Genomic DNA, 15,485 nt, shown 5'->3' with positions numbered 1-15,485 from the left:
GTTCTTGGGCACATGGACTATGGTGGTCTGCTTGAAACATGTAGGTATTACAGACTCAATCTGTAATCCGTCTGGTCCTGCGGCCTTGTGAATGTTGACCTGTTTAAAGGTCTTACTCACATCGGCTATGGCGAGCGTGGTCACACAGTCGTCCGGAACAGCTGGTGCTCTCATGCATGTTTCAGTGTTGCTTGCCTTGAAGCGCGCATAGAAGTTGTTTAGCTCGTCTGGAAGGCTGGTGTCACTGGTCATCTCGCGGCTGGGCTTCCCTTTGTAGTCCGTAATAGTTTGCAAGCCCTGCCATATCCGACAAGCATCAGATCCGGTGTAGTAGGACTCAATCTTAGTCCTGTATTTACCCTTTGTATGTTTGATGGTTCGTCTGAGGGCATAGCGGGATTTCTTTTAAGTGTCTGGGTTAGAGTCCCGCTCCTTGAAAGCAGCAGCTCTACCCTTTAGCTCACTCTGGATGTTGTCTGTGAACCATGGCGTGTACGTACGGTCACTGTGGGGACAACATCATTGATGCACTTATTGATGAAGCCGGTGACTGATGTGGTATAGTCCTCAATGCCATTGGAGGAATCTCGGAACATATTCCAGTCTGTGCTAGCAAACAGTCCTGTAGCTTAGCATCTGCGTCATCTGACCACTTCCGTATTGAATGAGTCACTGGTACTTCCTGCTTTAGTTTTTGCTTGTAAGCAGGAATCAGGAGGAAAGAATTATGGTCAGATTTGCCAAATGGAGGGCGAGAGAGAGCTATCTATGCCTCTCTGTGTGTGGAGTAAAGGTGGTCTAGAGTTTTTTTCCCACTGGTTGCACATGTAACATGCTGGTAGAAATGCATTAAAGTCCCCCGCCACTAGGAGCACCGCCCCTGATTTTTTTGTTTGTTTCTTGCATTTTCTTGTTTGCTTATGTCTTTATACAGCTCATTGAGTGCGGTCTTAGTGCCAGCATAGATTTTTGGTGGTAAATAGACAGCTACGGATTACCTACTCATCGAAGAATTCTAACAAAGGCACCCGGACCTGCGTCCCCTGTATCGGCGTCTTCTCTTCATGCGAATGACGGCGATTTGGCTATGGTCTGGTATCTGGAGTAAATCCTTTGCGTCCGACTCGTTAAAGTAAAAAAGTCTTTGTCCAGTTCGAGGTGAGTAATCACTGTTCTGATAGCCAGAAGCTCTTTTCAGTCATAAGAAACGGTGGCCGAAACATTATGTACAAAATAAGTAAAAAAACGCAAAAAAACACAAAATAGCACAATTGGTTAGGAGCCTATAAAACGGCAAACATCTCCTCCTGCGCCATTATATATCTCCCATCTCCACAGAGGAACTCTGGAGCTCTGTCAGAGTGACCAATGGGTTCTTGGTCACCTCCCTGACCAAGGCCCTTCTCCCCCGATTGCTCAGTTTGGCCGGGCGGCCAGCTCTAGAAAGGGTCTTGGTGGTTCTAAATTTCTTCCATTTAAGAATGATGGAGGCCACTGTGTTCTTGGGGACCTTCAATGCTGAAGAAATCTTTTGGTACCCTTCCCCAGATCTGTGTCTCGACACAATCCTGTCTTGGACCTCATGGCTTGGTTTTTACTCTGACATGCACTCTCAACTGTGGGACAGGTATGTGCCTTTCCAAATCATGTCCAATCAATTAAATTTACCACAGGTGGACTCCAATCAAGTTGTAGAAACATCTCAAGGATGATCAATGGAAACAGGATGTACCTGAGCTAAATTTCGAGTCTCATAGCAAAGGGTTCAAGTCTCATAGAAAAACTTATGTACATAAGGTAATTCAGTTTTTTTGTCATTATGGGGTATTGTGTGTAGATCGATGAGTGAAAAAAGTATTTATCCATTTTAGAATAAAGCTGTAACGTACCAACATGTGGAAAAAGGGAAGGGGTCTGAATACTTTCCGATTGCACTGTATTGATGGGTGCACTTCCTGCTTTTACTTCCTGCTTTGCTCCTTTGGGTACACTCACAATGGCTGCCAGTCCACCCATTATACCATAATTGACTTGAATGAGGATGCCCATTCTATTTCTATGGCAGCACATGCAGTCAAGAGTGGAGGAAAATGTGCACCAAATAATTTTTACTATTCAAACTGTCACAGCCCTCAATAAGGTGCCATTTGAGATCCAGTCAGCGTTACGAGTGACCTCTGACCTGCTGCAGGCTCTCCTGACTCCTCTCCAGCTGGTCCAGGCGCTGGTCATGCTGCAGCTTCACCGCCTGCAGCTCCTGGCCCGTCATCTGCAACATCTCCAGAACGTGCTTCAGCTCTGCACATACACATATGCACACAGCCAGGCACACACACACACATGTGCAAGCACAAACACACACAATGACACACAGTCATCAAACTGCACAACTCTATAAGGTTACTACTATGTAGTAATACATAAGCATTGAAGTGCAGAGTAACCTCATGGTTCATGGTCTTATGCCATGTCCACACTTTCTGATTCTTGGGCTGCACTCGCTTTCCCGCTGTAACCACACGTGGCAGATTTGCACTAATAATAATATTGACATACTTTTACTCTTCTATACTGTTTATATAGTTATTGGGATGTCTGTACCTTGCTATCATTAGGCTTTTGGGCGTAGCCTGAGTGCCAGTTTGTTTGTGCCATCAAGCCAACTCCTTGTCACTTATTGCCATGCAAACATGTTTGGCTTGACAATGAGCAATGGAGTTAGCAAGAGCACAAACAGATCTTGGACCAGGCTATTTAGGGTCTGGGCCTTGAGCAAAACCCTCTGACCGTGTCAATCTAGGTGAAAACTAGGTGAGTTAGCTGTGTGTGACTCGTGCTAGGGCTGGTTACCTGCTTTGTGCTTGTTGATCTGTAAGTGGACACTTTGTAGGATCTCCTCTTCCTGACCTCCCTGCTGTTTGAGTGCAGCCACGCTGGCCCTCCTCCCAGTCAGCTGGGCCTCCAGCTCACCCTTCTGGACATAGAGCGCCTCTACATCCCCACGCAGCACCTACATACACACACACACAGTTACATACAAAGTAATTTGAACTACTAATTGGTCATTGGCACATTATTGATACAAACAGGTCTGTGACTATCGAACCGGCTATGAATATCGGTGTGCATTTAAATGAGGCTAACGTGGTTACCGGCAAGTGCCCCTAGTGACCCTCCCTGACATGCCAGTTGAAGGAGTGCTGCATGTTAAGCTGAACCCAAGAAAGGCATTTGATTAGTTTGATGTGTTGCGAGGTGTCACTTATTTACACCGGTTCTCCACCCCATTTTAGTTCATTTTGGCCATAGACTTCACCAGGCTTCCCGATTCTCATTGAGGCTAAGTGTGTTGTGACCCCTTTAAATAAAATTTGACTTGACATTGTGACAGAAAAATTAAGAATGTCATTGCAATACCTGAATGTTGAGTTGCTCTAGCTCGCTCCTGCGTTGGGCGAGGGTGCTCTCAGACTGTTTGCAGGTTTCCAGCAGTGCGACCTCCTTGCTCTGGGTCTCCTGAAGCTGGCTCCGGAGGGCCTCCAGTCGCTCACTGGCTCGTTTCACCTTCTTGTTGACCTCTTGGAACACCAGGTCGCGGGCAGCCACCACCTCCTCCACCCTCTGTAGAGTGTCTCCCTGCTCTTCCTTGCGTCTCCTCAGCTCCTGGAGATCCTCCTGCAGATCCCTGAGATGCTGTTTGGCCTCCACCAGCAAAGAGGCGCTGTCCCGAGTGCGGAGTTCCAGCTCCTCCAGCTCCTGCTCTGTGTCGGCGAGCCGCCTCCGGGCCTCAGTTTGCTGCTGGAGAGTCGCTTTGGTCTACACAGGGTCACATGAAACAGTCTGTTACAACACTACTGGCTAATGATACAAGAGATGGTACTACAGACAAATATCACCATTCACCAGCAACAAAGTCTTCAAATGTAAGACGGTCAGTAATTCAACTATAATATTTTAAACCAGAAGGGCAGACTATCAAGCTGCTGATAACCAACTACTGCACCCCCCTCCCCCTTAAATGAAGGGGGCTATTTATGGCCACCCGTAAATGTACCCCCCTCGCTACATTCTGCCACCCAAGAGGTAATAAGAATATGGCAGTGTATATTCGACTGGCAGAAAATGAATGGTGGTGGACGGCGGTATGCTAACATTAAGTTATTTATTTCGACCCCTATGCCTAAGCGTACGTTTTCTTCTTCCGGTCGAATATACACTTCCTAATAACATTATATATGTGATATATGTCAATATATGTGACCTTGGTCCTTGTGTCCTTCAAGCTGCTCTGAGCCTCCAGCAGCAGTCGGTCTGCCTCCCTGAGTTCAGCCCTGCGGCGGAGCAGGGTCTTCTCCAAACAGCCTACTTCATCCAGCAGAGCCCCGTGGTGCCGCAGGGACTCCTCCACAACCTCTGACCCCCCTTGGCCCTCCAGCATCTCCCTGAGGAGACACACACATACCTGAGCAAGATGTCCCCAAGTTGGTCTTTTAGTCTCCCAAAAAATATGATGTACTGGACTGCAGGGTTGGGGTCAATTCAAATTGAAGTCAGTCAATTCAGGAAGTGAACAAAAATTCTAATCCAATAATTGAAAAAAGTGTATTTCTTTTCAATTACTTCTCAATAAGCTTAAAAGGAGAAGTTATTTATGTAGAAAGTTATTCAAATTTTTGACTTTTTTATTCAAATCACTTCCTGAATTGACTGACTTCAATTCGAATTTACCTTAACCCTGCTGGACTGTGAGAGCTGAGGGTTACCGTACCTGCGGCGGCGAAGTTGGCTTAAGGCTCTCCGGAGCTCTCTGAGTTCCAGTCTGAGCTGTGTGCGCTGATCCTGGTACCTGAGCACATCCCTCTCCACATGGGCCTGCCTCTCCTCCTCCCCTGGGCCCTGGCTGCCACGTGGCTGTTCCTCCACCAGCTGCTCCAGCCTGGCCAGCTCCCTTTCCTGACGGACGGACAGACGAACGAACGGATACACACACACTTTTATGGCTTACATGCTGACCACACCGCCCCCATCGCGTGAGCAAGCGCTGCAAAATAAATGTACACATACATGTTATTCAATCATTGCACCAACACTGCTCGCGAGGGTCTGTAAAGCCAAGCGCTAAAGTAGAACTTGGTTCTATTTTGACGTTTGACACGCTGCAAGTCCCGCCTCTCCCATCTCCTGATTGGTTTTTAGGAGCATATACCCACATGGGTGATTGAAAGATGAACAGAGGTCCACACTTCAGTCCAGTTGGTGGTGGGAATGCACCTTAAAGTTGGTTGCCAACCACCATATAAAGTCCAAAGAAGAAGAAGCCTGAAGGAGGAGAGATTACTAGAAACAAACTCATTTTACCCTTTTATCTGTGGATTGATTGTCGGAGTTGAGGACCTTATGCATTTCAGGTAAAATAACAACTCAATGTTTATATCCCAGGACAAATTAGCTAGCAACAGCAAGCAACCTAGCTAAATCGGTTCCATTTCCTTCCATGTCAAATTATCCTGGTATGGTTACTGGCCCAATGTCCAATGACATAGGTAATAGCTGTTTCGCCTTAGAATTGTGCCCGTTACCCCGCTAAATGTGATACTTTTCCTGTCGCAAATTTAGCCAATTTCTCATCGTAAGGAATCAGTGATATTTAAGCGCCGGTATCTATTAGAAAGTTGTGTAAGACGTGGTCTCCCTTCACATAAAAAAAGTAACCACTATTGATCTAACCGAGGCCATACACCGCTATGTGAAAGTTTCCTGTCCCACTGCTTTCAGGAGTGTTTGCTGCTGCTGTTTTGACAAAGATGCAAATGCTTGCATCGCAGCATCCCCTCGAATGCAGCAGGTGCAGTAGTCTCCATTACCACTCTACACTCATTCTTCCAATGACCAACGGCCCCACATCTAAAACAGGGATCTGTCCCCCTACACTTTAAAGTTTTTTCGCAATTTTTTCATTCTTGTTTCTTTGTCTTACCTTGGCCATTAAAACCACTGTTAGTGACTTTCACTGTGGCAGTATTAACCCTTTGCATGACTGCGAAGTGAGCTGAATTGTACTCAACTAGTATTTGAAAGCATCCTGCTCTATATCATCCACTACCCCCTCAATTGCCGTTTTGATCACAGCTTTCAAACCTGCCATCAAAGCTGACGTACAAATTCTATCAATGTTCTCACGTACCCAGTCTTTTTGCAGTGGAGTACATCTACTCATTTTGGTTTTATCGGTTATACTCTTCTGTTGATAAAACGGCGACATCAAAACATTTGTATATTGAGCTTGCGATTTCTCATTGATGTCATTGTGCCAGACCACAACAGCAACTAGTCTAAAGAAGGCCAGTTTTATTGCTTCTTTAAGCAGGACAACAGTTTTCAGCTGTGCAGGCATAATTGCAAAAGTGTTTTCTAATGATTAATTAGCCTTTTAAAATGATAAACTTGGATTAATTAACAAAACCTGCCATGTAGATATACCATTAAAAAAATCTGCCGTTTCCAGCTAAAACAGTCATTTACAACATTAACAATGTCTACACTGTATTTCTGATCAATTTGATGTTACTTTAATGGACAAGAAAAATAGCTTTTCTTTCATTAACAAAATAGCAATTTCTAAGTGGTGGTGTATATATAAATATTTATCAAAATAATATATGGGGGATTGGAAATGATGCAGACAATTACATTGATGGAAGCTACAATCTATCCGCAATATTAAAACTGATCCACCCCCTGGTAGTATATATATATACTGTATATTTATTTAAGTGATGCGGGCAATAAACTGTTCCTTCTTCCTTAATGTGACCTGACCTCAGCCCCCTTCCTCACTAAACCACATCAGTGATTGCCCATCCTTTACTCAATACATTCCAACCTTAATTGCCTCCACCATATACATTCGTCTTACAGATAACCATTAACTTCTGGTGTAGAAACCAGACTATGGCACTCAATATTTCAATAGGATACCTGATAATTAACAATATTTTAAGTTTCGGAGTCAGAACCCAGATCCCATGAATGCTTTTCGACCTGTCCCCAAATTAATATTTCAGAGTTTGTTTTGATATTTCAACCTGCGTGTCCTGATCGCGTCTGGTGTGGGTGGACAAAATCAACATGCGCGCAATGGCAGACGCGCACGAGCGGTGTGGTCAGCATGTTAGAGCTCCGGAGTCAGTAGAGCACAGTGTTGTGGAGCACTCAGATACAGATACTATTCATTCTGACATGTGGCCAGAGTAAGGAATGGCGTCTCTGGGACGTTCAGCATGTTGTAACCTTCTGAACGCCACCCATGTTGGAGCCAGAGAAAAAAGGCATCTGTAAGTCGAGGGCATCATTTTAGTTAATGCATTTTCAATATCATCTTAATTCACCCTCTAGTGGTCATATCGTAGATTAGCCCAGTGTTTTCCAATCCTGGTCCTGGGGACCCAAAAAGGGTGCAACTGTTAGATTTTGAGTAATTCAAATCATCAAAGGCTTGATGATGAGCTGGTTAGATGAATCAAGTGTGTTAGTGCTAGGTCTAAAAGCGGAAATCTTTGGGTCCCCACGACCAGGATTGGGAAACACTGGATTAGTCCATTCAAACCATTAGGAATCATCATCTCATCCATGTCACCCACCATCTCCTTGTGCCCTGGCATGTTGCAGTGGAGCACCCCGGTGGGGAGGCTGACTCCGAGCCAGGGCCCAGAGAGGCTGCTGGGGCCATAGACCAGGTGGGCCCCCTGTGGTGGAGACCCGTAGATGACCGTCCCGGGACTGACCGCCAGGCTGGCCGCAGGGGGGGCATAGATCACAGAGCCAGGGGGCAGGGGCGAACCGTCGGGCAGCATGGTGTAGATGGCCGAGCCAGGGGGATGGTTGAATTGATCCCCAGTCCCCATCCCAGAGGAGCTGCAGTCTGCCACATCGCTCTCACCACTACTGTCCCTCGCCTCACCTGAGGGGTCAAGCACACGCAGACACATACACACACATACGGATACACACCGATGCACACATACACCGATGCGTGCACACACACGTTGATGTGTTGACTCTCACGGTTTGCTGTATCGTAGTGTAACTACAGAGGTCTCAGAGGAAAATTGCAATGTGCCTATACATACCTCTTCCTTTGGAAGTGTGTGAGGATGTGTGCACCGGAGGGGAGTAGACCCAGTATCCCCCTTCAGGCTGGGGACCTCTATCCCTGCTGACCCCCCTGCGCCTGCTGCTGTGGTGCCCCCTGTCAGGCGAAGAAGGATACTGCGACCCTAGACCTGAATCCTGAGTGCCCTGAGAACCTAAACTGTGAGCCTGACGGAACAAGGAGAAACAGACAATAAAACTATAGTATATTAGTCCTGTACAATATCAGCCTTAAGCCTAATTTATACCAAATGCAATATAAGAACTACAAATAGCTATGCAAAAACGACGATCCTGCGTAATTGTGTAGGAAAAATACGCAAAGGTGTACAGCCCCGCAATTATAAACTCGACACAATTAAGCAGGATCACCATTTTGCGGTCTTGCGTTGCATATATACAGTATAACTTAGGCTTTAAACATACTACATTTAAAACACAACTCCTCTGGCACCAAATTACCGATCTGCACGAAACTTGATCTGTGGACCAATGTCTCCCAACGCAACAATTTCTAGGCTAGTATCTCAAACATACTTCATGTGGGCGTGGTCTAGCACATAAATTCATACAGATCAGACACCGATATTTGAATTGTACCAAAACTTGGTGTACATATTCCAAACACTGTCAACACTCAACATATGCAAGCACATTCAGATCTACCACACGGTGGCGCTATAACAGGCACATGTTTATATCTCTTGAGTTTGGCTGCATGGTGGCACTGTTAGACAGGAAAAAGCGTTAATGCAAGCTCATGTTGTTTTATCGTGACTCTTGGAAAATTTTGCCTTTCATTCTTTAGAGCAGGGGTGTCAAACTCATTTCGCATCGTGGGCCACATACGGCCTAGGGAGATGTCAAGTGGGCCGGACCATTAAAATTATACCATACTCTGCTATAAATAACCAAAATATCATGTCTTTCCTTTGTTTTGGTGTAAAGAAGCACAAGAACATTAGGAAAATATTGAAATTTAATGAACTATCCTTTTACAAAACATTTCATGAAACACCTCATATTTCCTTAGACAAATGTGCAATTTACTTTTATCATTCACAAATATGCATTGCAACTGATCCCACTGATTGTACAAAGGCACAAAACTTTAATTGGTACTGAAAAATATAGTAATGCACTTTAAGATTAAATGAGACTTTTAAAGAAAGGAATTTTTAAACCACTTACACATACGCATATAAAATCATTTCCTCAGACCCGCCAGCAATTCGTTAATCTTATCTCTTCTCAGTTGTCCTTGCAAGCCGTCATATTTTTCGCTGTGATGAGTCTCGTAGTGGCGTCGAATATTATATTCCTTCAATACCGAAACTTGTTGCAAACACACCAAGCATGAAGGTTTTCCGTGCATCTCTGTAAATAAATAGGACGTGGTCCATTTTTCTTTGAAAATTCTACACTCCTTATCTACTTTTCTCCGTTTGGATAACGACATTTTGGCTAATGAGGGTGTAGCGGAGAGGTAGAGACCAAGGTATTAACAACGTCGTAACAAGCAGCAGATGGCGCATTGATACCGTCTGCTGTTTTCAGTCTGTCTCAGTGATGCAGCTTGTCTTCTACTCTGATGGAAAGAGTGCGCCCCTTAGCGGATAATCCATGAATTGCAGCGAATTAAAAATATTAATTCCATGTCTTTTATGCATTTTTTCCACTTTCAAATTATCCTGCGGGCCTGATCGAACCTCCTTGGGGGCCGGTTCCGGCCCGCGGGCCGTATGTTTGACACCCCTGCTTTAGAGTCTAAGGTGTTGGGGGGAGGGGGGTGCTAAGCTGACATGGAATTGTTTTAAGATTGTCATAGTATGGATAATTTAACTATTTGGTTGTGAATATTAGGACCCCTTTAGGTATAAAAATACATACTTTTTGGGGGGATAAAATATTGATTTTGGCCTTTAAAAAGAAACAAGGTTTTGAAGTGTCTGTCCTAAATCTAGGAGATAATAAGAAAAAAACTCAGGAAGAAAAACTTCAAATTAGTGGATTCGGCTATTTCAGCCACACCCGTCGCTGACAGGTGTATAAAATCGAGCACACAGCCATGCAATCTCCATAGACATACATTGTCAGTAGAATGGCCTTACTGAAGAACTCAGTGACTTAACATGGCACCGTCATAGGATGCCACCTTTCCAAGAAGTCAGTTGGTCAAATTTCTGCCCTGCTAGAGCTGCCCTGGTCAACTGTAAGTGCTGTTATTGTAAAGTGGAAACGTCTAGGAGCAGCAACGACTCAGACGCGAAGTGGTAGGCCACACAAGCTCACAGAACAGGGTCGACGAAAACTGAAGTGCGTAAAAATTGTCTGTCCTCGGTTCCAACGCTCACTACCGAATTCCAAACTGCCCCTGGAAGCAACGTCAGAACAAGAACTGTTCGTCGGGAGCTTCATGAAATGGGTTTCCATGGCCGAGCAGCCGCACACAAGCCTAAAATCACCATGCGCAATGCCAAGCGTCGGCTGGAGTGTTGTAAAGCTCGCCGCCATTGGACTTTGAAGCAGTGGAAAAGCGTTCTCTGGAGTGATGAATTACGCTACAGATCTGGCAGTCCGACGGACAAATGTGGGTTTGGCAGATGAAAGGAGAACGCTACCTGCCTAAATGCATAGTGCAACTGTAAAGTTTGGTGGGGGAGGAATAATGGTCTGTAGCTGTTTTTCATGGGTCAGGCTAGGCCCCTTGACGCTGCAGCATAAAATGACATTCTAGACTATGCTGTGCTTCCAACTTAGTGGAAACAGTTTGGGGAAGGTCTGTTTAAGCATGACATTGCCCCGGTCATGACTCTCCTATGAAGATCTGAAGAATCAGGTTACAATGGGTCCGCTCTACAGCGCCCTCTCCCTCCCGCAGAGGGAGAGAGGGGTGAAGTTGGCCGTTTTATGACGCTCGTAAATACCAGCAGGAACTCTCTCACTCCCATACAATGAAAGGGAAGTTAAAAATCCCTTTGTTACAACAGAGAGAGATTTTGTAGTACTGTGACATCCAAGATTGGATAACGAAACAATATTTCTGTAATCCAAACAGTTGGAAGGATCCGTGGGTACTTAAAGAACAATTATGTCAGATCAGTTGTTGTTTTAGGATCTCATTAAGGATGGTATAACATAACTGTATCTCTGAATGTGTATATTTCCCAGTTGTCAGGTTTACATCCAAATGTTGTGGAACTTCTAGGATTAAATATGAAACTCTTTGTGAGAAGACGAAATGTGATCTTGGCCTTCTAAATAAATAAAACGTTTTTCATGTAAAGTTTATCCAGTCAGTAACCACGCCTATGTCAGCACAGACATTATGCCAAACGTAATGGAACACCCTTTATCTCCAAGTGTTTAGAAGGACTCGCTGAAGAATTAACATATTAGACCAAAACACGCCGGGTTGCTGCCATTCAGTCTGCAGCTGTTTAAGCACTCTTAGGTCTAGTAAACTCGACCGAGAACCACCGGGTGGTACTCTGAAAGAACCATTCTAAAGCACATTCCCCTATCAAACGACCAGTGGTACGTCTAACGTATCCACTATAACAGAGCCCGCTGAGCAATCTACAACTACGAAAGACTTTGATCTCTGGTGGACAAACCAGAGACTTTCTGTCGAATTACTCCCCAGACGGACCGGCGATTTCAACAGAGAGACAAGACTTACACACGTAAATATGTACATTGCAATTATTTTCGAATGAGCAGCCGTTCATGTGCAAAGTATTCACATTTCCATGAGCATAGTTATCAGCTGTATGTACAACAGTGAAGTCCTTAGTCTCTCTTCTCCCGCTCTTTCTTGCATGCCCGTCCCTTCTCATTTTTGTAACAAGCCATCATATCAGGTTAGTCCACTAGGGACTTTTCATTGCCTTGTGTAGTAATCAACCCGTAAACTATCCTGTTTGTGTGTTTATGTAATTCTGTGTGATTATTTAGTTAGAAAATAAATAACACAATTTGTATATCGCTGATTCATCATTTATGCTAGGGTTTATGCTAGGGTTCATGCAGATTTGAAGTTGATGTTCGGAATTAGACTGAAGGTAAATAAGAATTAATGAATTGACTGATGTAAGAGATCTTTATCTTTAAGAGATAATTCGGAAAACAGTAACTCGTTATATAAACTTGTTCCGTGGTGCCCCAGATTACTACTTAATTAATTGTTAAATGGTTAATTTAATCGCGTAATAATTAAACGTAGTTCATTGATTTTATAAAATAATATTCAAACACATTAATGACAGCAAAGACACGACACCCCTGTGTACAATGCGAAGTCCATACAAAAATGGTTTGTCGAGATAGGTGTGGAAGAACTTGACTGGCCTGCACAGAGCCCTGACGTCAACACCATTGAACACCTTTGGGATGAATTGGAACCCTGAATGCGAGCCAGGCTTAATCGCCCAACATCAGTGCCCGACCTCACTAATGGTCTTGTGGCTGAATGTAAGCAAGTCCACATACTTTTGGTCATGTTGTGTACTTAACCCCTTATTTTGGGTAGTCACAAAACTACATTCATACTTCCATTAGTTAAAAAAAAAACGCTACTGGTTACCTTCAGACGTGTCCCGGGACACTTGTCAGGGTCGAATGGGCAAAACAGAGAACACCTTAAGTTTGTAGTCCAAACAATTTGGATGCTACAGACGTTTACACGAGAAGACCGATTTTTAGGATGTCTCATGGTCTGACAAACACCGCTCTAGCTCTGCCACCTTTCACCAGACGCGGAAGTGCGACGTCGGCCGATGCGGTGGACTGAGAACCATCCAATGCATCCATCTCTCTTTCTTAAACTGACAGATTTTGATGGGGATTCTTTTATTATGTTACTTAGATTGACACACCGGTGCATCAATCGACTCTAGGGGGTTAAAGACGTGCATCCATAGATGCTATATACCAAATGTTGTACCAATCTGTCCAGCAGTTCAGGTGAAGATGTTTAAAGTAGTCAATATCATAAACCAATGTCCAAAATACATCAATAGCATATTGCATGATCTGGTTGATTTTGAGTTCTATTACTTGCCTAGTGTGGTAAGGAGTACAGAAGTAGCTCATCCTAAGGCAATGTGTCCAAATAGTCCTGATGGCGGCACAGTGGGCACACAGCTTGAACCTCGGCATTGCAGCTTTCATCTTAATGGTGACACCCTGTGTCACCCTGCATCCCACTGCTGGCATGCCTCTGGTCTCCCACTGCTGGCATGCCTAAGCAGGGTTAGTCCTGGTCGGTCCCTGGATGGGAGACCAGATACTGCTGGAAGTAGTGTTGGAGGGCCAGTAGGAGGCACTCTTTCCTCTGGTCCCCCCCCAAAATATCCCAATGTCCCAGGGCAGTGATTCGGGACATTTCCCTGTGTAGGGTGCAGCCTTTCGGATGGGATGTTAAACGGGTGTCCTGACTCTCTGTTGTCACTAAAGATCCCATGGCACTTATCGTAAGAGTACGGGTGTTAACCATGGTATCCTTGCTAAATTCCAAATCTGTCCCTCAAACTCAGTCAACTCATACGGTCATAACCATGCAATAACAGCTGTCATAACCTGTCATAACACATATATTGCATTATTTTATGGCTGGTTGTCAAAACCCACCACACAAGGCAGAGCATTTCATTAATATTTTTTTTAAATAGACCATATTAAATTATCATTGTAATTGCACTCACATTGATGTCAGACACACATCTACCCCAGTGCTCTGTTGCTGATGACTGGGATGAATGCAGGAGCATATTTCAGGAGCAGGACAAGACACACTGTTTTTGACTGATGACTGATATAAGGGCATGTTGGTGATGGATCATATAAGCCAGATAGGCCTAATTGGTCATAAAGTGTATTTTCTTAGTCCAAGTAAAGTGACACAGGATGGTCTTAATGCTTGTGTATTTTCTACAAGTTACTTAAAATATGAGGAAAACAAACATGGCTGTAAATAATTCATTACAGTAACAACAAAGGATTTAAAAAACAAACTTTCAAACGAAAGGAAACTTCTTGGCACTCTTATGTAGGTGTCATAACCTTCCATAAAATAACGCAATATCTGTCACAACAGGTGTAAATATATGGGTCATGACAGTGTTATGACAATGATCGTGTCAACGTGTTATTACACTGGGTGTACATTTTTTTTGTTATTTTGATGTGTCGGTGGTATAACATCACTATATCTTTTGTCGAATCAGGATTTTGTGGAGGTGGTTTCCTTCCCCAGAAGGAAACCGAATAAGTTAGCTTGATTTGGTTCTTCTGAGTTTGCAGCCAAGTAGCAGTCATATCCACACTCCGACAATCCCATAAAGCATTACCATCAACTACTGAAACAGTCACAGGGAGGTTGGTAGGTGGTGGTGGTTCCTTACATTTGTGGATGATGGGACATAGTACCAGTGACCCCTGGTCCTGTGAGGGTCTCTGAGGCTGGATAAGACCTGGTTCTGCTGGACCAGGTTTTCCCTGAGAGCACACACCTCCCCCATAAGCTCCTCCAGGTTCCCGCTGTTCTCTGTGGAGTCAAAATCACATTGGGGATGTCAACAAAACAACAATAAAGTGGATTATAGTGCAAAAAAGTATATATTGTTTTTTTAAATATTGATGTAGGCATCGAAGCTTCAGAAAGACATACAGGGCTAGGCCTAATAGGTGAATTGGGGTGTTTTTACAGTGTTAAGACTAACTCAACCAAAAAGGGCTAAAACAAACTGTTCAGCCGACTAACTCTCTCTAGCCAGGGCGAGCTGCTCCCGCAGTTGCTTAGTCTGCGCCTCTTGTCTGGTCAAGGCCCATTTCAGTCGATCCAGCTCCTGCTGTTGAATGCTGATGTCTGAAATACCCCCCAGGCTATTTTGGTCCATCAAATGCATCTAATGGAAAGAGCACAAATATTGTTAAATAAGAGTACATCTCTACTCATGTACAACACGGAGTGTGTTCCAAATGGCACCCTATTCTCGACATAGTGCACTACTTTTGACTAAAGCGCTATGTGCCCTGGTCAAAAGTAGTATACTATATAGGGAATATGCTGCCATTTGGGATGTAGACATTGTTTCTGTAGGAGTTGTAGTCTTAGCTTTTTTTAATACCCTGTACTTCAGTAGCTTTTTCAGTAGCTTTTGCAGCAGCTGGATCTCAGCCTCGGCTTTGGTCAGGTTCTGAGTGATCTCAGCTGCTAGAACCCTAGACCCCTCCAGCTCCTCCGCATCCTGCATTAACACAACACGTCACAAATAGATTGACTCAATCTTAATGAGTCTTTCCTCAATTCCTCTCATTTTAACTCCTGGCCT

General features: G+C 44.2%; 1 protein-coding gene across 6 annotated transcripts in view; it reads right to left on the bottom strand.

Moving 5' to 3' along the window:
• The window catches only part of cntrl (centriolin), a 105,567-nt gene that overhangs the window by 25,059 nt on the left and 65,023 nt on the right, over nucleotides 1-15,485 (bottom strand). For all 6 annotated transcript variants that reach the window (XR_011675100.1, XM_071402350.1, XM_071402348.1 and 3 more), the window contains exons 17-26: nucleotides 15,282-15,401; nucleotides 14,915-15,059; nucleotides 14,556-14,698; nucleotides 8,130-8,319; nucleotides 7,641-7,960; nucleotides 4,769-4,953; nucleotides 4,262-4,442; nucleotides 3,418-3,816; nucleotides 2,851-3,010; nucleotides 2,183-2,298 (exon numbers count right to left, since the gene is read on the bottom strand). Coding sequence is in view for 5 of the 6 variants with exons in the window: in XM_071402350.1 (XP_071258451.1) it covers nucleotides 2,183-2,298; nucleotides 2,851-3,010; nucleotides 3,418-3,816; nucleotides 4,262-4,442; nucleotides 4,769-4,953; nucleotides 7,641-7,960; nucleotides 8,130-8,319; nucleotides 14,556-14,698; nucleotides 14,915-15,059; nucleotides 15,282-15,401 (1,959 nt within the window). In the remaining variant the exon portion in view is untranslated. The remainder of the gene's footprint in view (nucleotides 1-2,182; nucleotides 2,299-2,850; nucleotides 3,011-3,417; nucleotides 3,817-4,261; nucleotides 4,443-4,768; nucleotides 4,954-7,640; nucleotides 7,961-8,129; nucleotides 8,320-14,555; nucleotides 14,699-14,914; nucleotides 15,060-15,281; nucleotides 15,402-15,485) is intronic.

Source organism: Salvelinus alpinus, chromosome 5, assembly GCF_045679555.1.
Source record: "Salvelinus alpinus chromosome 5, SLU_Salpinus.1, whole genome shotgun sequence".
Classification (NCBI taxonomy): domain Eukaryota; kingdom Metazoa; phylum Chordata; class Actinopteri; order Salmoniformes; family Salmonidae; genus Salvelinus; species Salvelinus alpinus.
This window is presented reverse-complemented; position numbering and strand designations above follow the sequence as displayed.